At 34.3% G+C, this 25,417-nt stretch overlaps 1 protein-coding gene and 1 long non-coding RNA gene across 2 annotated transcripts; both read left to right on the top strand.

The window, feature by feature from the left end:
- The first annotated feature begins 4,070 nt into the window (after nucleotides 1–4,070).
- LOC143615236 (uncharacterized) lies at nucleotides 4,071–5,303 on the top strand. Its single transcript, XM_077088416.1, has 3 exons — nucleotides 4,071–4,211; nucleotides 4,316–4,561; nucleotides 4,647–5,303. The coding sequence occupies exons 1-3, from the start codon at nucleotides 4,071–4,073 to the stop codon at nucleotides 5,301–5,303; spliced, it is 1,044 nt and encodes a 347-aa protein (XP_076944531.1).
- A 10,225-nt stretch (nucleotides 5,304–15,528) lies between these two features.
- Nucleotides 15,529–16,684, top strand: LOC143616144 (uncharacterized). The gene is made up of 3 exons (XR_013150608.1): nucleotides 15,529–15,592; nucleotides 15,972–16,525; nucleotides 16,591–16,684. It is a non-coding gene; the product is annotated as an uncharacterized LOC143616144 (long non-coding RNA).
- Nucleotides 16,685–25,417: the final 8,733 nt, after the last annotated feature.

The raw sequence follows: 25,417 nt of genomic DNA, 5'->3' as shown, positions 1-25,417 counted from the left end.
TAAAACTAGTGGTAGTTTATGCATGATTGCATTATGACATTTTTATGTGGAATGTTGATTGTGATTTGTTGTATCACACTTTTAAAACTAGTTGTGTGGCATTGTGATTGTGATGGTTTGACAGATGCTTCCAAATCAAAAGAAACTTAATCAAAATACTCTAGTTGAAAAATAGAAACAACATCTCTTGCAAACACTTTTATTAGAACAACTGATTCAAAGTAACACATCACACCCCAATTAAAGTACAAGCATTTTAGTACAATTAAAGTACAAACATTACAACTACTAGAAATCAACTTCACTGCTACTTCCAGTGACAATCATTATTTGACCAGTCAGAGTCCCAACCGTGCTCAGCTTCATATGGATCATGATAGTAATCTTCCTCCGGCTCCATAGTATAGTCATAAGCTGCTTTAAAATCCTAAAGGTCATAATCATGGCCCGACTCCATTTCATGTTCTTTATTTGGTTTGAATATTTCATCTTGTTGTACTAAATAAGCTAGCAGTTCATGTTCTTCCAATTGACCCCTTTCCTTATCAACTTCAACAAACTCGTCTTGCAATTGACCCACTTCATTTTCAACCATACAATCATGCTTTCCCAACTACTCGGCATCCTTCTCAAACTTTACAATTTCATCATGGCTGCAACATGACTGCTAATGTGCGAAACACAAACAACTAAAGGGATTAATGGACTATAAAGCCTTCACATAAACTAGATTAACATGTACAAGCACTACATTATCCGATACTACAAATACAAACAACATAACTAGTCAATAAGCATAAACAAACACACAGAAGAACAACCAACTAATTCCTACCAACATCTTCAACCTTGTTACTTCTTTGGTTTTCATTCTTGCAAACTCATCCTTCTTTTTTATCATCTTCACCATAGGATGAATTACTTACTCACAACTGGGACAGGTGGCATCATCACCCCACTTTAGCAATCCATGACTCCCCTTCTGTAATGAATTTAGCATATCAACAAAGAATCAACCTAAAATTGCACTAATTATCTTCATATAATCAAGACGACACTATCGGTTTGGCATATACAGATAATTAATTTCACATAAACAGCCACATAGTCAATTTCACATAAACATACAATTGCCCTAAATTTTACCTGACCCTAATTATCTTAACTTCCTAAGTAACATATAATTTAACCTAAATTTGAAAACAGTATCAAGCATGATGAACACACAAGAACCCTAATTCGTGACTAATTAAACACTTACACAGCATAAGAATCGTTGCCCCGGGTTTGCTTCGGTCCTGGAGATCAGGTAACAAGTCCTTGCACCACACGAGCATCGCACCTCAGATTGATCTAACGTTTGTGACTTGGATTTTGAGCCGGAAGACAACGAAGATGAATATTGAGACATCGAGCTACAAAGATGAGTATTATTGAAGAGCTGGATGAGATAAAGATGGCAAAGTGATTCAAAACATGTATTATTGAAAAATAATATTAAGTTTGTTTTAATATTTATTGAACTATCTTTTGTAGCCAACTATTAAGCGTCCGGAGTTTTTTGGAAAAAAAATATTCAGGTCTTCAAAGACATTGGATGAGACTCGCACCGGAAAAAAGATTCAATAATGTCAAAATGGACCGACATAAACTCGAAATGTAAACCTTTTCATTTGGTTTACTTTCAGAATAGAGAGGCATGCGGTAGTGGTGCCGGCGATGCGGAGATTATTGAAAAGTCGTTGATAGAGTTTCAAAGCAGCCGGGACCTCCCACTACATAGCTTGTTGGAATCATCTGAAGTTTCACCCTAAGTAGTTCCCAGTAACCGCTGCTGTCTTTGGGATTCAAAGGTCATCAAAAAGGTCTAAGACCTCGTCTTCTTTTGATATAGAGACACCGACATCCGATGCTCATAACTTCAACCTAAACGATGATGATGTTGAGCATATTGTTGAGAATGTCTTCGAGATTCCTTGGCCGACAGGTTGGAGAAGCAAGTCAAAGGAGAAAAGGTTCGGGTCATTGTCGGCGAGTGCTGGTGCCGATATGGTAGGACAGTTTAAAGAAATGAACCGTCGACTCAAGGTCCGGTAATTTAGACACGATACACGAATACACAACACGAACCTACACGACTTTAACAGGTAATATGTATGGCCTTAACAAGTTTCGTGTACTAAACAGGTAGACACAAATCTACCTGTTAATTTTCGTGCCTAAACAGGTAAAATACACATGTTTACCTGTTAAGTACCCGTTAGTACCTGATTAGATTTTTTATAAATAAAAATACATAGCAATATAATATGTTATATACCCTAAATAGTCAACCCTAAATTTTTCCATTCCAACATAAGCACGGTGTAGAAACCCTTATCCGATTCTCCTTCTCCTTCTCCAGATCTTCGGTAGTCCGGTAGTATCCCTCCACATCTTTGGTAGTCGCGGCCCTTCGATCATTAGATCTACCTCTCCACATCTTTGATTTTTTGGCAATTCGGCATCCTCATAGTTGTAGCGGCGCCAGTAGTATTACAAGTTCGTATCTTATCGTGTATACCCGGTATTAGCATGTTCAGGTTTAGGATGCAGGTACATGATAATTTTTGTGTCATGTACAGGTATACATGTTTTGTGTTCGTGTCTTATCGAGTTCATCTTTTATTGTGTACGGGTATACAGGATATGCTAGCCCTATTCAACTTCAAGATATGCGCGACCTTGGCTATGAACGTCTTCAAGTCAATAAAAAGGTTGCTGGTGTTATTTTAGTGGGACAAATTGACACCGACCTTGAGATTTGAAGGAGAGACCTCCCTAAATCTGACCCGAGAATCCAGCGCCTAGCCGAAACGATAATAAATGAAATTTACAAAAAATATGACCTTAAGTAATTTTTATTTACTTTACGTAATTTTATGTTTATTTTTGTTTTATTTTGTAGTTTCTATTTTTAATTTTAATGTAGTTTTTTTATTAAGTTTAGTTTTTTATTAAATTTTAATTATTAAAAAATATCAAAATATCAAAAGGTGCAAAACTGACTGGGTGCCACGTGGCGTAAAATGCCTAGAGGAGGGACATTTTGAGTCTTTGACTACGTCCCATTTTTGCAAAAACTGAAAAAACTGACTGAACATTAGATGGTGCAAAATGCCCACGGACGGGGCATTATGACTACACATGGTCTAAGTGAAAAAGACAACACAACGAAAGCAAAACCTAATTAAATCTGTAACTTGAAAGACATTGACATACATACACAGACTTTGAAAAACACAATTGAGAAACACATACATATACTTTATTAGAAAAGCACAATTCAAAATTTTCTTTAAAAAATAATGAGAAAAAAGAAATTATATCTATATTAATTTGAAAGGTTCAGGTCTCTCACATTCCGGTCCTATCCTACTACTTCAATATTTGTGCAACAATTGTCAAAATATGACTTGAACTCATGCTTACAGCACATGATTCACTTAAATCATGCAGTTGATTTTTCTTTATTTTAGCAATTCAAGTTTTCAATAGATGTCGTTGGCATATCTGTTATTTGTTTACCAAGTCTAAAGGGTTTAGCTATTGCTCCTTTACTCGTTGTTTTGTTTACCTATTTAAGATGCATGATGTGCTCAATTGATGTACAACTCTGAAATTCTGTAATCAAATACGTGAATCATTGCTGCTATTTGCTTTGTTTCTATTTCTTAGATTGCTCATAATACCAACAGATTTGGTATCAGAGCCAGGTTAAGTGCCCTATTTCTGAAGTTTGTGGCAATTCACCAAAACCCTAATCATATGGCCGATCTTTCAAACCCTACTACACCAATTCCATTGTTCAAAGGTGAAGGCTATGAACACTAGACTATTCGAATCAAAACTATTCTACGGTCTAAAGATCTATGGGATTTGGTGGAGTCGGGGATTGATGAATCCAATAAAGATAAAGATAATATCAAATCTGCAAGAAAGAAAGATGCTTATGCAATAGCTATCATACAACAGGCTGTTCATGAGCATCTTTTCTCTCGTGTTGCAGCAGCTACCTTGGCTAAAGAAACATGGGAAATACTCAAGATGGAGTTCCAAGGCGATGCCTAGGTACAAGCAATAAACTTCAAGGCCTTCGAAGAGATTTTGAAAATCTCTGCATGAAAGAAGATGAACTAATTGGTGATTACTTCTCACGTGTCATGTCCATTGTGAGTCAATAGAGAGCATTTGGAGAGAAAGTTGCAGATCAAACCATTGTTGAGAAGGTACTAGTCTTACGCCTAAGTTTGATTATGTTGTACCCTTTATTGAGGTATCACATGATCTTGCAACCCTCAATCCTGTTAAACTAATGGGGTCCTTACAATCTCATGAAGAAAGAATACTTAGAAAGCAATATGTACCTGAAAAACAAACAAAGATAGATGAACAAGCTCTACAGGTGATGCTTGATAGACCTCAAATAGGGGCTGGGTCACAGTTTGGTGGTGGATCCAGAGGCAGAGGTCGAAGCCCATCTCGAGGAAGGGGACGCAGTAGAAGTTTTGACAGAAACAAGGTACCACAGTGTACATTATGTAACAAGTATAGGCACCTCAAAAGAGACTGTTAGTACAATGATGAGCACCATGCAAATATGGCAGCCGATCGATAATGAAGATGGCTTCAAAGATACGAACAAAGAAGAACCACGACTCTTTATGGCTCTTGTTCCCGAACCACAATACTCATTCATGATCAATTCATCACAATCTGGTAATAAAGCATGTCTATGGTTCTTAGATTCTGGTTGCTCTAACCACATGACAGGTTTGAAAGAAAGCTTTGCTCAACTTGATGAAGCATTGAAACTTGTGGTGCATCTTGGAGATAAAAAGGAGATTAAAGTTGAAGGAAAGGGAACTGTGAGAACTGATCTTAATGATGGAAGTTATAAACTATTGGATGATGTATACTTTGCTCCCCAACTTGAGTATAATCTACTAAGTATTGGGCAATTGATGAGAAAAGGGCATTCCCTATTGTTTGATGATGACAAGTGCATCATCAGATGCAAAGCGTCAAATGTGATCCTCATGATAGTGAAGATTGCCAACAATAATATGTTTCTTGTTGATGCTTCAAAGCCAGAACCTACTGCAACTGATAATATATCAATCAAGACTTCTAAGCTGTGGCATTCAAGGTATGGTCATTACAACACCTTTGATTTAAAATGCTTGCATGACAAAGGTATGGTGCTTGGACTTCCAAGCATCAAACCTTTTGATACTTGTGATGGTTATGTGGTTGGGAAGTAGTCACGAGAACCTTTGTCTTCAAAATCATGGAGGGCCACCAAGAAGTTGGAGTTAATCCACACTGACTTGTGTGGTCCCATTCAAGTGCCAAGCTTAGGTGGTAATATATATTACTTGCTATTTATTGATGACCTTACACGAATGTGTTGGGTCTATTTTGTGGCTAACAATCTAAGGCTTTTTGCAAGTTCAAAACATTTAAAGCTTTGGTTGAAAAACAAAGTGATTGATATATTAAAGTTCATAGATCAGACAGAGGAGGAGAGTTCTGTTCAAATGAATTCCATTCCTTTTGTGATGAGCATGGCATTAGAAGAGAGTTTACTCCACCATACACTCCTCAACATAATGGAGTGTTGGAGAGAAAAAATAAGACCGTTATGGGTCTTAGCAGAAGTATGCTAAAGAAAAAGAATATGCCAAACTATTTTTGGGCTGAAAGAGTGGCAACAACTGTGTACTTGATAAACATAGCTCCAACTAAAGCTCTTGCAGATCGAACTCCATGGGGTGCATGGTTCAAATCTAAGCCTTCAGTTCGCCATTTGAGAATATTTGAATGTTGTGCTTATACCTTAATACCTTCTCAAAACAGAAGAAAGTTGGATGTCAGATCACAAAAATGCATATTCATTGGATACTCATCACAGTCCAATGGGTATAGGCTATACAATCCCACTAGAAAAACCTTTTTGACAAGTAGAGATTTCATCTTTCAGGAAGACTCAAAATGACAGTTCAATACACCATCTGAAAGTAAGACATATGAAACAAACTAGCATGACCCATTTCCTATGGATACTGAAACTAATGCCACCAATACAGCCTCTACCTCACAAACAACTCCTGCCCATATCTCACAAACAACTCCTACTCATACCTCACAAATAACTCCTACCCAAACAAACATTCAAACATCCTCAAACCAAACAATAATCTCCCATAACTCACCATTGCCCAATCAACAATCCACATAAACTGATACATCCTCAAGCTCTAGCCAAGCTTCTTATACCCATACTCCTTCACCTCCACCTAAACTCAAAGACTTAGATGAAGTATATGTTCATGCAAAGAAAATAGACGAACCTCTAGTGTATGATGACTTTACAAGCTATCAATTTGCCCTCACTCTATTAGATCCATCAAACTTTAGTGAAGCTTCAGCAAAGAAAGAATGGAAGACGGCTATGGTAGAAGAAATAAGATCCATAGAAAGGAACAACACATGGGAATTGGTGAGTCTTCCTCAAGGAAAGAATCTGGTAGGTCTCAAGTGGCTGTACAAAACAAAGTTTGGACCAAGTGGTGAAATAGTAAAGCACAAGGCAAGACTAGTTGCCAAAGGATACTCACAACAACATGGTGTTGATTTTCAAGAAACCTTTGCTCCTGTGTCTAGGTTCGGAACAATACGTGTGGTCCTATCTGCTGCAGCTCACTTAGGTTGGCCCATACATCAACTAGATGTTAAGTCTACATTCCTTAATGGAGACTTAACTGAAAAGATATTGTAAGACCCCGAATCCAAGGAATCCTACAGTTGGTAATCATGTCAAAAACTTATAAAAAACATAAAACCAAGAAAAAATTCGTTTTATTTAAAACCGATTCAGAGAAAATAACAGCTGAATAATAAGTGTCAAGATTCGCAACAGCCTAACAAAATTTTAACTCAAAGCAACTCATTTTATTTGAAAACCAGTTCAGAGTTTAAAAAATCAGCGGAAAGTCATAAGTATCAAACAAGTTCCCAAAAACCGGGAAATATGCCCAAAACCAAATTCACATGCGTTGAATAATAACTTAAAACTAAACAGTCTTCATTATTAATTTTCCCGACTAGCTATGCCTTCAACCGACCGAGTAGTATCGAGCACGTCCAAGCGGTAAGCATCCTCCTCGTAACCTGAAAACTCACACTAACATACACACAAAGTCAGCTTAAGCTGAGTGAGTTCAAGTTTTAATAATTGACATCTGTATAAATCATTCCAAGAATTTTAAATATAAAATGGGATATAAACGGTTAGGCCATAATAAACGGTAAGCAGTCATACTTATATTTCTATATAATTATATCCCTATTCATAACATCCAAGTAATAACATCAGGGTTGAGCACACATACAACCCAAACACGTAACATTCCATCCAACGTATGCAAACACAAGGTAGGCATACGCAAAACATCTTTAGTCGATAACGACTAACTAACATCAGGGTCGAGCTCACGTACACCCCAAACACGTAACATTCCATCCAACGTATGCAAACACAAGGTAGGCATACGCAAACATCCTTTGTCGATAACGACTAATTAACATCAGGGTCGAGCACACGTACAACCCAAACACGTAACGTTCCATCCAACGTATGCAAACATAAGGTAGGAATACGCAAACATCCTTAGTCGATAACGACTAATTAACATCAGGTTCGAGCACACGTACAACCCAAACACGTAACATTCCATCCAACGTATGCAAACTCAAAGTAGGCATACGCAAACATCCTTAGTTGATAACGACTAATTAACATCGCCAATCATTGGCCATACAATAACACATGTATAAACATACGTGTGTATCTATATATATATATTATTCCAAAATATACCATACTACAAGTAAGCCATCCTTAGTCACTAATGACTAACTAACATTCTTAATCATAGGCCATATGGTAACACATGTGCAAACATACATACATAACATCCCAAGATGTACCATAATACAAGTAAACCTATGGGCCATAAGGTCACATGTCCATACATACATAATTAACCTCCTAAAAATACCATAATACAAACAAGCCTATGGGAAATCGTTTAAACGGTTCATCATGTAAAATCAGTTCGGTGTGTATGCTAGCCCAAAACTTGAAAAGAGTGAAAAGGGGCATCATGAACTCACCTGACACAAGGCACGAAATCAACACGAGCTAGAGAACCCCTAAGTATCCCCACAACTCAAACGCCTGTCGGTTTACATACAATCATTACTAACGATACCGAAAGGACTCGTTTATCTTACGAGGCGTTCTAACATGGTTCGAGTTACCTAAAGCCTCGACCTTACCAAGTTCAATTATAACATCCCCCGGGGCCTTATATTTATCAAAACCACCCTTAGGTAGTCCCGGGAATAAAGAATTCCCAAAATACCCCTAGAAGTTGTTAATTGAACGAATATGCGCGTTTATGAGTCGTTTAGCACTTACCAACTAACTCAACCCCGTGTGGACCAAAATTAATAAAATCTCAGCCAACAATTCCACACGACACTACACGAGTTAGATAGGTCGATAATTCGCAAGCACAACGCACAAACTACCAATAGACGCGAATTTGCGTTGTACCGACCCGTTTGAGTAACCGACAACCAATTCAGCCCAATAATTAAAAAAAATAGTTTTTCACAGACAACCAATTATACCGAGGCTACAACATTCAAATTGGTTGTTAATTCCCTCAAACAACGCGCTAGACATCACAATTCACAAACTAGTCAACCGATTTCTAGTTTTCACTTCATCAACAATTGACCAACCTAACGAATGCCAAAATTCACGATACTAAAGTATGATATACATAACATACCTAGGAAGATTATGGAGCAAGAACTTCAATGAAAACAGCCCCGAAAGGTGCTCAAAAGGGCAGCCACCGGTTAAGCCTAAAACGAACGTATCGATCAATAACGAGTATAACATGCAGATTTTAGCATGAAAAGATGTATTTTATTACATAGGAAAACCAAAGAAATAAATTATGAAATTTTTACAAGGGTTTAATAAATGTCTTAGGTTTATAAAGATATTTTTATTATATTTTTATGGTGCAAATAAAAGATCATAAAAATTCCTCCAACACAGAAAGGTACGTGTAGCTATTTCAGTGCGCAGTCAAAGTGTTTTATTTGTTTAAAAATCATTATCAAACCAAATTAAATTATTCCAATTGTATTGAATTCTTAACTCAAAATGTAAACTTTCAGAAGTGGAATCAACTAATTTGGACTTGTCAAAAAGGAGTTATGATGTCGGGAAGATAGACCAGAATCCGTCACCCCGCATCAGCTTTGACACAAAATTTTATAAAATCATAAAAACCATACAAATCTCGTCAAAAAATTACAAATTATATCTTTTTGTAAACCAGACTCAAAGTAGATAATCATGGAAACAAGAATCGATCAAAAACAATAAATTTTCATCGAGTTACAGTCCAAACAATAAACGTGTACGAATCTGTCAGCAACTGTTTTAATTAAAACTTAACCCTAACATGATCAACAAAGGGTTTAATGAAAAAAAAGAGTTGTATTATGATGGAACCGACCTTGAATTAGAGTTTGGCTTCTTGGAATGGCTGGAAAAGGAAGAAAAAACGTGGTGTTGTTGTTGCTACAAACTTATGATCGGACAGAGAGAGAGTTAGGGTTTTAGTTATAATATATTTACATCTAGGTCCCCCAACTTGCAAAAGGTAATATCTTGAACCAAATGTTAAATAATTTGACTTCCAAGAATGACAAGGAGGGCTCTCAAGTTATAAGATTAACCCCCCGATTATAGTACAAACTCTACAAACGTTTCCTGCCGTTAAACGAAAAATGCTGGGTGTTACATACTAAACTAGCATTCAAATTATAAGAGGTGATGTCTTGAGAAAAAGGATGGATAAATGGAATTTTTAAAACTTATTAGAAGGCTCCTAAATTAAAAAGATGAAACCCCGCCTTTTACACAAACTTTTATAAACGATCGAGCCGATTGACGGAATTTCCGGGCGTTACAGATATATGTCCAGCAACCTGAGGGTTTTGTGGTGAATGGAGAAGAAAACAAGGTGTACAAGTTAAGGAGGGCTCTCTATGGTTTTAAGCAGACCCCAAGAGCTAGGTACTCCAAGATTGATGGGTACTATATGAAGAATGGGTACTACAGAAGTCATCGTGAACCTAAATTATATATCAAGAATATTGGCAATGAATTAATGTATGTGTGTCTTTATGTTGATGATATCATTTGTACCAGCCATAGTGCAGATCTTGTTGACACATTCAAGCATGGCATGAAAGAGGAGTTTGAAATGACTGATTTAGGTCTTCTAAAGTACTTCTTGGGGTTAGAAGTAAAACCGTCTAAATGGGGAGTATTTGTATCACAAGAAAAGTATGCTCAGCATTTACTCAATAAATATGGGATGCAAGAGTGTAAAGAAGAAGAAACTCCCATGAATTCAAGTGAAAAGTTAATGTTATATGATAATGCAGACAAAAGTTAATGAAGTTGTGTTTAGGAGTTTGGTGGGGGGCTTGATATATCTAACTCACACCAGGCCAGATCTAACTTATGCAGTAAGCCTTGTGTCCAGATTTATGCAAGCACCATCCAAACTACACCTTGGAGCAGCCAAAAGAATCCTAAGGTACATTGCAAGCACTAAAAAAAACTTTGGATTATGGTATGATAAGGGGGCCAAAGTTGAGTTAATTGGCTATACTGATAGTGATTGGGCAAGTTGTATAGATGACAGAAAAACTGTTTCTGCTTATGCTTTCTCTCTTGGAAGTGGTGTTGTAAGTTGTAGCTCAAAGAAACAGACTACAGTGGCCTTATCCAGCACCGAGGCTGAGTATATTTCTGCGATAGCCTCGACATGTCAAGCCATTTGGTTGAGGCGTGTGCTTGAAGACATGGGATTACCTCAATAAAATGCCACTATCATATACTGTGATAACATGTCTGCAATCAATCTTATCAAAAATCCCATTCTTCACAATCGCGCTAAGCACATTGAAATAAAATATCACTTTATACGTGAAATGGTGGCATAAGAACAGGTAATGCTTGAACACTACAGAACAACTAAGTAACTTGCAGATATTCTGACAAAGGCTTTATCAAGAGTAAAATTTGTGTATTTCAGACATCTCCTGGGAGTTATGGAGTTCGAATCATGAATGGATGTCAAAATATGACTCGAACTCATGCTTATAGCACATGATTCACTTAAATCATGCAGTTGATTATTTTCCGTTAGTTTAGCAATTCAAGTTTTGAATAAATGCCGTTGCCATATCTGTTATTTGTTTACCGAGTCTAAAGGATTTAGTCGTTGCTCCTTTACCGTTTTTTTGTTTATCTACTTAAGATGCACGATGTGCTCAATTGATGTACAACTCTGTAATTAATAATTAAATACGCGAATCATTGCTGCTATTTGCTTTGTTTCTATTACTTAGATTGCTCATAATACCAACACCAATTACAAGCTTTTTGTTCTCTTTCTCATCTATCAAAATCCAAACTCCTTTTCTACTATTCAATTCACTACGATGTCTTTTCTCTCGGTTCTCTTTCTCATCTTCAAGGTTTCTCTTTATAAACATCAAGAGCACTATGCGTCCATTCCTTATCTAGCGAGTCCAAGGCTGCCGTGGAAGATTACGGTGACAGTGTAGCTGCAACTCTTAATCTAGAGAGAGAAACAAGGACCAAGAGGGGGTTCTAAAAAGAGAAACAAAGGCATGGGTGTTGATCCCGCTGTCTACGGTGGCTGCGAAAAGTGCGGCTGTCTATGGTGGCGGTGGGGAGCAACGATCGGTTCTAGAGAGAGAAACAAAGAGAACGTTGCCTCGCCATTGCTGGCGGCTCCGGCTGTCTATGGTGGCGGCAGAAAGTGCGGCGCTTTCAGCTGTTATCTGCTTCTCGCTTTGAACCTTTTGCTTTCACTCGATGACGGTGAGAAACTGACTAGGTGTTGCTCTGCCGTTTCTGGCGGCTATGGCTATCGGTGGCGGCGACTCTCTTCTCTTTGTATTTTATATGTTAAGGCTATGATGATACTTCTGGAGTTATCTGAGCCTCAGCCACAGTAACTCAGTGACGATGAGCGGAGGTTCATCTAGAGGTGGTGTAATTCTTATTTCTTAAGCAACAGTGCATTTGTTTTTCGATTTTTCATGTGTTTTGATTTGTTTCTTTGACATTAGTTTATTTGATGAGTTTATTTGATATTTTTTTATTTTAAGGTTTGACTTTTGAGGGAGTTTATGTTACTATGACGACACAAAATATTTTTTAGCGGTTCTAATATTTTTATTCCAAAGAGAGAAGATTTTGTGTGTGTGAAATAACAATGATAATACTAAGGTACAATTTGGTCAACAATGTACACGGTTTGATATATAAATATGGAAAGTGACGAATTAGGATGAACTCATAGCAATCCATAACTGAGTTTGATACTTTCTGGTTGTACGTGGTTTTTAGAGCATTCTCATCCAACCTCTTATTTTGTGTGAGGAGTGTTTTTATAATTTAAAAAATGATTCAGGGTGTTGTTAGTGGAGAGTTTTTATATTTTAGAAAAGGTAGTGATTTTTCTGTATATTTGAAAATTTACTGTTCACCCCCTATAATTTTTTAATATATTTTGAGAGTAGTTGCGAGTGAAGGAAAGAGAAAATGTAATGATAAAAGGTATAAAGAGTATTTTTTTAATTGAAATGAAGAGAGAAAATGTAGTGAGTTTTAGTGTAATTTTTTATTTAGAGACAGGGAGTAGGATGATAATACTCTTAGGTCCGTTACTTAGCAGTGCTACTGATATTTATTCCAGGTGTAATTAAATTGCTAGCTAGTCTCAAAACTTATAGAATTCTAACTCCATCACAGTAAGATAAAGACTGCAAACTTCATTTATGAATGATTGATTTACCTGCCACAAACTTCATGTATGCATCCTTAGACCACCCCTATTAGTAAACTAGTTTGGTTTGAAACACTATTTAAAAAAAATTGCAAAATTCAACATAAATGGCCGAACCATTTGCTCCCACAACCTAGTTTGCCATCTTTCATCATGCCCACATGTCATTCATGCATTGGTTATTTTAATTTATTTTTCCTTTTCTTTACATACTAATTAATTTTAACACTAAAATTGTTTTTCCTTAATAACTTTTAATAAATAAGTTTTTTTAAAAAAATCTAAAAACACAGTATTGTTTAGTTTTTTTTTTTTGAACACACAAGTATAAATTTTATTAAAAAAACATAAGATTGCAAAAAATATATTTTATAATAAACTAAGGGGGTGTTTGGTAGAGGGAATTGAGGGGTGAGAAATGGAATTGGAAAGAATTCTCTTGTTTGTTTATGAAAGAAAGAGGTGAGAAATGGAAATAAACCATTTCCATTTCTCTGGTTTTGTTTCTCTGCAAAAAGCGGAGAAATGGATTTCTCTGATTTCATTTCTCAGCCTCACGCCTCTCCCTGCCATCTGAGCTTGCCGCGTTTCACCGGACCAACAAAACCACTGGTAACGATTGCTTTATCTTCAACGGATTCAAACTATCCATAATCTGTAATATATTTTCAATTCAAGTTTGCAACCATTTGATTTTGATTTCTAGGGTTTTGATTCCTAAACATGAAACAAGCAGGAGTTCTCATTCTTTCTACAACACAACTAGGGTTTCTCTTTCCTCTTGAAGAACAAATCCCAAATTTCAAAACCCTCAAATCAATCTCTTGTTGCAGATCGAATTGGGAGGATGGGAAGAGGCAAGTTTAAGGGCAAGCCTACCGGCCGCCGTCAATTCTCCACTCCCGAAGAGATGCGTATGTCAATTCAATACACTCCTGCTTTTATTACCATTAATATTCGTTTCTATTGTTGATTGATTGTTATTCGATTCATATCAGATGTATGTAAGTTTGCAATTCATGAGTGGATCCGTCTTACGCTGATTTAGGGTTTAATTTGGGGTTTTAGCTGAAGTTAGGTCTTGTGATTGGTTAATTTAAGATTGTGATTTCAAATTGATGATTATATGTGATGGTCATTGGAATAATCAGTTTGAAGATGTGAATCTGTTTGATTAATATGGGTTTAATTCACTACATGTTAAACAGAGGAGCTGCTGCTTTATGTATTAACTTATTAATTAATGTTAATATAAAATTAGTATGCAACAAAGGAGCAATGTTTTAAAAGATTCTCAATATGCCAGATGAGTGTTGACTATCGAGCAAGGTTGTGGTAGTCACTAGTCGGGCGGTGGGGTGGAATATCTCTGGAAACCGCTGATTTTGGTTGGAATCAGGCCAGAAAACGCCGACCAAGTCTGATTTATTCCGAGTTTGGTTGGCCGTTAGACTGATTAGACCAAAATTAATTAGTAGGGTGGGGACCAATTATTAATCGGGGATTAATAGGCGCCTAGTCGGGATTTTTACAACCATGCTATTGAGTTTTGACCTTGTGCATGATCAATGAACCTTTCTTGTTAAATATATCTTTTTGTTGTAACGGTTGAAATTTGATAATTCTTTAGCGCGATAATTAATTTTGTTTTGTTTTTTTCTTGGTGGTTGCAGTTGCCGGTACTTCTTCTCGCCCACGCACGTTCAAAAAGGTAAATATGGAGGTTAATTTGTAACGGTTAGTAAATTCTTTCTTTTTTCATTTTTATTTCTTTTGTATCCACTTTGGTGTTTTAAGGAAGCCACAAGTATTGAATATGTTTTGCTTGAACTGGGTTTGGGCAAAACATGCCAGCTTTTCTCTGAACCACCTGAGGACTCCATGTATTAAATATCATCACAAAAGCTATTTTAGAAAAGTAATGATCTAATTTTCACAAACAAAGGGATTTATGATATTATACGCATTTGAGTAGTTTCAACAACTTTCAAGTTTCAATCAATTCACTTGTTACTTTTTCTTACCTGTTTGTTTTGCTATTGGTTTAAGTAAGCATATAATTATAATATCACCGGATGCTCATGAAAAACGAGGAAGCGCAAATGCATTTAAATCACGTGTTTAATTTTATGTTGCAGTGAAGAAATTGCGAAACAGATGGCTCATGGAAGGTATATGAAGTTGCAAGAACAGGTTAAAACAGAACAAGCAAGAAAGGATTTGGGTGAGCATTCTGATATTTATTTGAAATTATATAATTGTTGTGCAAAATATGCACATGAAATTCATATAGCATTTATATATGTATATTTTTTTGGAAAAAAACTTGATAATTTTACTAATTTCTAATGCTACTATGGCCAATATATATATATATATATATATATATATATATATATATAAATTCCAATAAATGTGACTTATAATTTAGCTCTTTTATTGATTTTTTATTTCATCTATATATATTCAAATGGTGACTTTGATTCGTGTATTGTATTTGCCAGAGCGTTTGGCTCTTATCCGACAACAAAGGGTAGAAGCTGCTAAGAAGCGAGAAGAAGAGAAGGCTGGTAATGTTCAAAGTTCTTTTTGTTTTTTAAAAGCTGGGTTTGGTAACGGGTCAACGATGGTTTCCATCAAAACGGTTTTTTTAGTCTTGTTCATGATTTGGTTAGGTTGACAACTTGACACAAAACACTATTTTAGAAGTTATAAATAGCAACTATGTTAAATAAAAACTATATTGTACACTGGTCTACTTTTCAGATGGTATGAATATATGATTTTGGTTAATGATGCTACCTATTTGGAACTAGATAGAAGTATAAAACATACTTTTTTGTATATAAAAAGTTGAACAAACTAAAGTGCTAACGTTTATATTACTTAGTAAAGCAATCTTTCGCGCTAGGCGCTCACTGATTATATAACCCCATTTTGTGTTTTCAGCCAAAGACCAAAAGAAGGCGGAAGCAAGGAAATGAGGCTGTTTGGCAACTGATGAATGATGGTTGGAAACCGGTAGTTTTTTATATTATGTGTAACGTTTAGTTGGTTTTATGTTGGAGATTTATACATGCCTATTGTTGGGGTATCTATGTTTTTATCATTTAAATTATCTTAAAAGCAACTTTGCATAAATCATTGATTGGTTTTGGTCTCTTGTTAACTCTGGTTATTTTTTGCCAAAATTTTCTCAAGTTTTAATGTTCTTTTTCTGTATGTTTTAATAAATGAAAACATCTTACATATTTATAAATGTACAAACATATATTATTCAACCTTGAACATTAGCTAGAGCAACACCCTGCATTATTTTTATTGACAGTAGGTACATCATCTTTCCCTCCAACATCAATTGTTTTGCCTTTTGATGGTACCGTAGAATCATTACTGACGTCGAGCGCCCGTTTGCTCACGACATGATAAATCCGAGTCAACACTTCGGTGAAAGCGTTCTCAACGTTTATCGATTCGAGTGCTGATGTTTCCATGAAAAAGTTGTTCTCTTTCTGCGCAAACATCTTTGCATCTTCTGTTTGAATGGCCCGTAGGTGTCGAAGGTCAGCTTTGTTCTCCACGAGCATGATCACAATGTTGTGATCTGTGTGGTCCCGAAGCTCTTTAAGCCATCTTTCAACGTTTTCAAATGTTACGTGCCTTGTGATGTATGGTTGAAGTATGTTTTGTATGTGAATTGGTTTTAACTATGGTTGATGTTTTTTGCTTAAAAACTATGTTTTGTATGTGAATTGGTTTGATCAATGCATATTTTGGTTGGAATTTATGCATCTTTTTATATGTTTTTTATTTTTTAATGAATATTTGTTATGAAAAAAATACTTGTGCTAATGATAAAGTTGATATAATTCTCTGTTTATTTTCTATGTACCAAACAAGAGAAATGATTCTCAGCTATATTTCTCTACTGAAATCTCTGTACTACCAAACAGAACAGTCAATTCTCATTCTCCAGACCAATTCCCTTTCTCTGCAATTCCATTTCTCTATTCCATTTCTCTACAATTCCATTCTCTGTACCAAACACCCCCTAAATATTAATCACTACTTATATACATTATCCGACGCTTGTCAATTTCGTATTGGTACATAAGATTTTACGGATAAAACTTATTATCTAAACAATCTAACATTATCTGATTATGTAACTCATTATCCGACACTTGTTAACTTCGTATTGGTTCATAAAATTTTTTGGATAAAACTTAATATCTAAACAATCTAACAACAATTATTAATAAACAAACAATTACAAATTATATTTATTTAATAAAAAATATTGAAGTTTGGATTGTTAATGAGTGTGAAAGGTTTGGGTTTGGTTGTGTTGGGTATGTGGAAGAGAGAGAAATTAATTTTATAATAAAGTTTGGGTTGGAGTGGTTTGTGAATGTGAATGTGAATGTTCTTAACAAAGATGTTGTCATCACAACGCGCAACCGGCGAAAATGCTAGTTCTCCTTTGTTTTTAACCCTAACCGTTGACTAGTATTCTTATCTTCCTCGCTCAAATTCGCGATGGTAGCTCAAATTTCATCTTCGACATGAAGTTTCGTCAACAAGAGCCGGTGGTGATGCCGTCTTCGTTGCAACGTCATCAACATTCGGCGGTTGTCGAAGCAGTGGCGGTGGATGATGACGGAGGATGTCGTGACAGTTTGATTGGGCGATGGCAGAGCCGACTTGGCAAGGATCTTTGGTCACCGGTCAATAGCGATTTACAACGACCAGCAGCAATTGACAGTGGTGGTGGTGGTGGTAGGCAGCAGTGGCGGAGCCAGGAAAAGTTTTCTATGGGTTCGGAATTTTTCGGTGCGTGGTTTTTTCTGGTGTCAAATGTTCTCTGCCCAAATGGGTTGGTTCGGGTCGCTAATTCAGTTAAATAAATAAAATGCAGCTATCATAACAAAACCACATCGTTAACATTTAATAAAATACAAAGTCATATTAAATACAAAAAAGAAAGAGTCGGTCGGTCGTTGTTGTCTGGTTGAAGTCCGCCAGGTGAGGGCTAAGGCCATGAGGCGTTCGTTGAAACCTTGAGATGAACTGGCAAAGGCGATTAGATGAGGTAAGAGTCGTACTCATCTGGTCGATGGAAACATAAATTGATTAGTCGTTTTTGTTTTTTTTTTTTCTGTTTAACTTTTAGTTATATATCTTAATTGGGTTGGACTTAATGACCCGATAATTTTTGGGTTTTTAATTATATATATATATATATATATATATATATATATAATCAAATACATTTTATTTTTAAAATAAAAACAGTAAGAACCAATTTGTTGCTGTTATTAGGCTTATTTTTATAGGTGTTTACTGTTATTTTTTGTTCGTATTTGCTAATTTTCGATTATGAGACGTTATAAGTATTTGCTGATTTATATTTTGTTGTTATCATTAGATTTTTTCTTTTGCTGTTATAAGTATTTGTTGTTATTATTTTGTTCTTTATTTTGATTCTTTTGTTGTAAGTTTTAGGTTTTCTTTGTTATTATAAATCATTGTTTATGTAGATTGGTATCGTAGTTGGTATTGTTTCTTACGTTCTCCTTTTTTATAAATTTGGTATTATTTCTTACGTTCTCATGTTAAGATTAAAATGCACATGAACCTTCCCCTATATATATATATATATATATATATATATATATATATATATATATATATGGTAAAGTTAAAATACAAAGGACAACAAAAATAAGAATGATGAAAAAGAATCTAATATATTGATCTTAGATTTAAATGGTAGAGATTAATAAGAAAATAAATTGATGAGAATGGCATAAAGGTAATAACCCACTTTTGTTGACTTTCTCTTTCCGCTGTAAGGCACATGTTAATTCCCCCATCATTTTAAGACATCCATAATTTTTTCATGCAACATTATTTTAAAAAAAAATCACCATAATAACAAGCGTTTTTTTATCTTTAATACGAGTACCATATTGTTATATAAAAATTAAAAAAAATTAGTGGGTTTTTTATATTGTGTTATAGGTTGTTTATTGTGTTTTTAAATTGGGTTTTCTATGTATTGTATTATAGATTCTGATCATTGTGTTATAAATTAGTACTCATACTAAAAATAAAAATTAAAACAAAGATTACGTCATTGTGTATTTTTGTTTGTCATTGTGTCTTTGTGCTCACCATTTGTCTTTCTACTTATCATTGTGTTTTAATTATTGTGTATTACATTGATGTCATTGCGTAACGTATAGTTTCCATTGTGTTTTACGTTTCAGGTCATTGTGTTATATGTATTCACCATTGTGTTTTATGTTTCAGGTCATTGAATTATATGTATTTATCATTGTGTTTTACGTTTCATGTAATTGTGTAATATGTATTCATCATTGTGTTTTATGTGTTAGATAATTTGTTGTTATTTTATCATTATATTTACGTATTATTATTACACAATCGTAATATTAGCATTTAAAAAAAACACAATGATAATTTGAAAGACACAATGACGAAAAAACATAATAACAAACAGAAAGACACAAAGACACAATGACGTAAAAAAAAATTTTATTTTTATATAACAAAATCATACTCATATTAAAGATAAAAAACGCTTGTTATTATGGTGAAATTTTTAAAAAAAAATAATGTTGCATGAAAAAGTTATGGACGTTTTAAAATGATTGGGGAATTGATATGTGACTTGTATGTGGAGAGAGAAAATATGTACTATTACTTTTATATTCTTTTACCTTTGGTCCTCACTTGACACATGTCAATCTACTATGGCTTTTCACACTTCTCAATTTTGTTGGCCTTTGTAGAATAACTCAACCCTTGTGTGTGTGTGTGTGTGTGCGCGCGTGCTGTTATTGGCCCATTATAATATTTGTTAGTAATTTTTATAGTGTTTTTAAAAACTTTTTTTATTTATAAAAGAAATATTCATTACCAATTTTTTTAACTAAATTGATAACAATCAATGGGTTCGAATATATATTTTTTAAATGATACTAGGTTCGATCGTTTAAAAAGAATGATTCGCTCGTTAATTCAATGCCATATGTTATATATAAAACTGAAAAAAGACCGGGTTCGACCGAACCCAACAAACTATATGTGGCTCCGCCACTAGTAGGCAGTGGATCAGTAACGATGGTTGGTGGATGCTGGGTGACGATGGTCATTGTAAAAACTAAAGGTTTTATTGTATGTAGCTTTAATTTGTGATGAGCAAAATGCCCATCCTCTTGTTTTTTTTGTGTTTGTCAGAATACCAAAATCATTTTTTTTTCAGATGGTATTCTATTATGTTTTTTTAACCTTCTTATAAAAACTAAATTTTATATTTGAACCAACTCTGTAACTCATTATGCATAAAGTAATGTGTGAAACTACACTACCAAATTTGGTAACCCTAATAATGACTACGTAACTCCCTAGGTTTGTAAATATCAAAATTAATTCCATTAATTAATTTGGTTACGTACTCAAGTGAGTTTTAGATTATTATTATTTTTACTAGATAGAGCATGTATTCTATACGGGTAAAAAATATAATAAAAATAAAAAATTATTATATGTAATACGTACATTCAATTATTTCATATAATAATTTTTATTTGTGACTTTTTTTATTAAGTTTTTGGTATATTATGTATTATAATTTTAAGTTAAAAACCAAATCTTCATATTTGATTTATTTAAAGTAAAGCATTCATACCGGTATTGTTATATTAAATATTGTATGTATAAAAATAATATTTATAACAAAATGTTGTCACATATTTAAAAACTAAATTTACAATGACTAAGGTTTTGTTGTAACTTGTAAAAGAAAATTAATACATATATTATATTTTAAAATAAAGAGAAAAACGATGAACAATCTTAAATTGTTGTGTTAAAGAGACATGAGAAGACAACGTGATAATGTGAATTATAGAAATGTTAACAATTAAATATAATTTTGGTTTTATACTTGAAAAGAAATCACATTTATATATTAACAAGTCAAGAAACCAAACGCAATTACCATTTTAGTGGAGTTGGTAAACACATTTAGTTTGAAACATGAGGTTTTTGGTTCGAAACCCGCATCATACAATAATTTATTTTTCAAAATTTTATAAAGCCTTAAGGGTAATGGGTTATAATAGGAAAACATGTCATGTGTCATACTTGTATTGCTTTAATAGTACAGTTAGATTTTAAAAAAAAAAATAGTGCCAATAAATGAATGTTAATGGTCCCCATGCATTAATTTTTTTTTTGAACAGCCAATAAATATAGAATGCTTAAGGATCCAAGTTATCCAATGGCTAAAGGCCACCACCAGCTGGTCAATAGGTTGCCTTCGTATGGGGGTGACCCAATGGCTAAATGCCACCACCAGCTGGCCCAACCCTAAAGGCCACCACCACCACCAGGATCCAAGTTATCCAATGGCTAAACAATACTATAGCTAATAGGTTGCCTCCGTACGGGGTGACCCAATGGCTAAAGGCCACCACCAGCTGGCCCAACCCATCTGTACGAAGCCCTTAAGAGCCTCCAAGTTATCTTCAGTTTCGGGGAAAACCCACCCGCCTGAAGGCATACTGGTGATAAAACCTGGATGTCCTCAGGATCGAACTGAAGATCACAAAGATCCCAGTCTTCCTTCATTGAGCCACGCATATCCCTCCCAAAGTGTTGTAAATGAGAAGTGAACTTGGGTCTCCACTAAAAACACCCAAGTTCCTTACCACTACACCACATTAGAAAAGACGTCCCCACGCATTAACTAATTACGGGGATAATAAGAGTTTTATTTTTAATTTTAACATATAAAAAAAATACAAGAATCATATTCATGATTTCATGTATCATACTATTATGATATTTTTATATTTTAACTATAATATGGTAAAAATAAATATACAACTAAAATTTTCACATCTTTAATTTTGTTTATCTTTTGAAAACTCATACCTCTCAATGACTCTCATTCATCATCTTCATCTCTAAAGTTAAGTAATATTTCTTTTCTTTTTTTGTATTTTTTCCCATTTATTCATTTATAAACACACATGAATGCAAGAGAGATGGATTGAAATGAGTAGTGAGTTATAGCGCAACTTACAAGCCGAGACTCAACTCAGTTAGAAACAAGCAAGCTAGACGAGCCTACTCATTTTAGAAATGTCGAAAAAGAAGGGTGAAGAGCATGTTGACGCGACATGTCGGAATGCTATCAGAAGAACGGTGGTTACATGAGACAAGCAAAAGACAATGGAAACGAATAAGCTAGTGGCGGATTTGGGCATGGTGAGATGATTCGTGGAAGCAGATGAGGTGCCTTACCAAACTGCAAAGACGTCGGGAAGAAAGGGAGGCAACCTATTGGCTATGGTATTGTTTGTGATGGTTATATTGCCTTTTCTAGTCAAAGGAGCATGAGAAATATGAAACCTAAAACTTTATTACAGTAGCATGACTTATGAAGAGAAAGGAACCTGGGAAAAGTTGGTGGTTGATCTTCCGTCACATCACCAAAACTAGGGGTGTGACGAACAATTTGGTTTACACTACATTGTTGTTTAATGTCAAATACAACGGAAGTATAATCTTCTTAAACCATAAATTACATAAGTTTTTCTAAGGTGAAGTTATATAAGAGGTTTTTTTTTTCGAGTCTAATACCAATCTTACCAAATACCCAAGTGATACCTTCAAAATACACTTGCAAAATTGATGCTACGAGTACTATGGGTTGTATGTGTCAATATTGGAGTGATTTTCTGGTCACAAATACAAATGCATAACACTACCCAAAAAAAAAAAGAAAAGAAAAAGAAAACTAGTTGTTTACCACGTTTTGGCCAATTGTTGTACTTTGCTTGGAAAACCTTATATCTTGTATTTTGAATTTAAAGAAAATTTCAACGACATCACAAATCGTTGGACCTCACGAAAATTTCATCAGAACTCTCAAAAATTTTGTTGAAGCTCATAAATTCTTCAGACCTCAAGAAATTTTCTTCATAACTTAGAAAAAATCTGTTTCATCGGAACTCATAAAAATTTTGTCTAACACGATTTTTTTTACATATAGCTGCTTGATACAGGTGTACAATTTTGAGGATTTTCCCCAAGAAAATTACTTGAGATGGATATTTAAAGGATTTTTTTGTCAGATGAACATTCTCATGATTTTTAAAGATAAACTGAACAATTTTGGTCAACAGTAAAATTTTTGTTGGCCTACATTATAATACAAACAAACTATTACACTAACCTTTACAGGGTAAAACTCCGCTTCTCCCAATTCAAACTCGGCAACTCTTTGCCCACAAAACCCAGAGCACACTTATCACTTATGCCTTCCACCAGGCTCGTTAACTGAATAACCTTTCCTAGCCTTTCCAACAAAATAACTAGTTTGGTGATTTTCTTCTACATCAATAATTTGTTGATTATATCTTTACATATGGGCAAGCATTCAACCCAATTCATGTAGAGTTAGTCTAGATGATAAATAAAGGGAGATTTACATATATCCCTTTTTTTACTTATCTAATTACGTATATACCCAACTATAAACCTTAATTACATATATCCCCTCATTAATAAAACTACACATAATGGCTAAACTACCCTTGTAGAATCTGAAGCCAATCAACAATCTAGCGGTAGTTATCTTCTCCATAGAAATCTAACCCTTACCGGCGTCAGCGATTCTAACCGCAACGATTTTCGAGTTCAGATTATAACACGAATCGTGTTCATATTGTAACTAATTTTCGAGTCCAGATTATAACTATTATTATGGATGATGTTTTCTGTACGATCAAAACACCTTTTGATTTACTTAGATTATTACCAAAACAAATTACTCAACTGGTATGCTACGGATGAAGAATAAATAAAAGGCTATGGATCTTTTCTAACTTCTGAAAGAGAGAGAGACAAGAGAGAAAAAAAGGGAAGTCAAAATAAAAGAACAGAAAAAATAACCTAGAAAGAAAGAAGTTATAAACGGGTAAATTGGTCACTTCATCTAACAATACTAATAAAAGAAAATAATGAGCATGACGTGGCAATCTCACATTCATTATTAGTCTAATCTCTCTTCTCATTCATTCTATATATCCATGAGTTATAGGGCAAAACCATTTTGACAAATGGGTTATAATTTCCTTTCTAATTTTCTAATCTCATCTAATTCATTATAGCTATCCATGTGTCATGGGCCAAAGTAATTTTAGCAAATGGATTATAATTTCTTTTCTAATTCTCTAATTTCTCATCTTATTTATCCTTTCTATGCATAAGTCATGGGTCAAAACAATTTTGACAAATAAGTTATAATTTTTCTTTTAATTCTCTAAGAGCATTACCAGCCCGTTCCCTACCCTATATCCATATATATATCATATAATTACACTAAAAAACACTATATTTTCTCTCTCATATTTAATTAAATAATAATTTTTATACCTTTATCATCATATTTTCTCTCTCTTTCACTCATAACTACTTTAAGAAAATATTAAAAAATTATACAATATCTACGGTAAAACCTCAAATTTAACTTTCTCATATAAATTTTCTCTCTCCTCTATTCACAACCCCACCCTATAATTTACAAACCATCCTCACATAATTTTGGGGAATGGGTTGGAAATGCTCTTATCTTTCATATCATTCATCATAGCTATACATCGGTAATAAGTCAAAACAATCTTGTCAGATATTGTATATAAAGAGATTTTCTCGAATTTTTAAATTTAAGATTTTAGACTTCTTATTATTTGTAACATATTTTATTTTCTGTTTACCTTTAATTTTGTTCATTTCTTTATAATAACGGACTTTATTTATTTTTATTATTTGACAAATCCCGTGTAATACACGGGTTTAAAAGCTAGTTATATATATTTAATAAAATAAACTAGAACGGGTAAATTTGATACTTTTAGAGTTAAGGAAGGGAATATATGTAATTAATTTTTTAGGTTGGGTATATATGTAGTTAATAGGGTTAGTAAGGGGATATATTTAGATGTCCCATAAATAAACATCAAAAGTAATCACACTTAATTGTGGGGATAGTTATTTTTGAAGAGGATGAAGCCATAATCCTAGTATTCTTTGCTTCCCTTTAGATGTTTTTTACTTGATGGTAAGTGTGTGTATGAGATCATCAATTGGTACCCGTTGTATGCATCTCTATTTATACACATATATAAGACATCATAGGACAAAAGTTATGAGTCTCACATTATGCAATTACACCTATCATATAAGAGCATTCCCAGCCTGTTCCTTACCCTATATCCATATATATCATATAATTACACTAAAAAATACTTTATTTTTTCTCTCCTTTTTAATTAAATAATATTTTTATACCTTTA

The sequence above is a fragment of the Bidens hawaiensis genome, unplaced genomic scaffold (assembly GCF_021521415.1).
Source record: "Bidens hawaiensis isolate Kalapana, Puna unplaced genomic scaffold, B.hawaiensis_p1.1 tig00002306_1, whole genome shotgun sequence".
Classification (NCBI taxonomy): Eukaryota; Viridiplantae; Streptophyta; class Magnoliopsida; order Asterales; family Asteraceae; genus Bidens; species Bidens hawaiensis.
The sequence above is the reverse complement of the archived record's forward strand: the minus strand, read 5'-3'. Positions and strand labels throughout refer to the sequence as shown.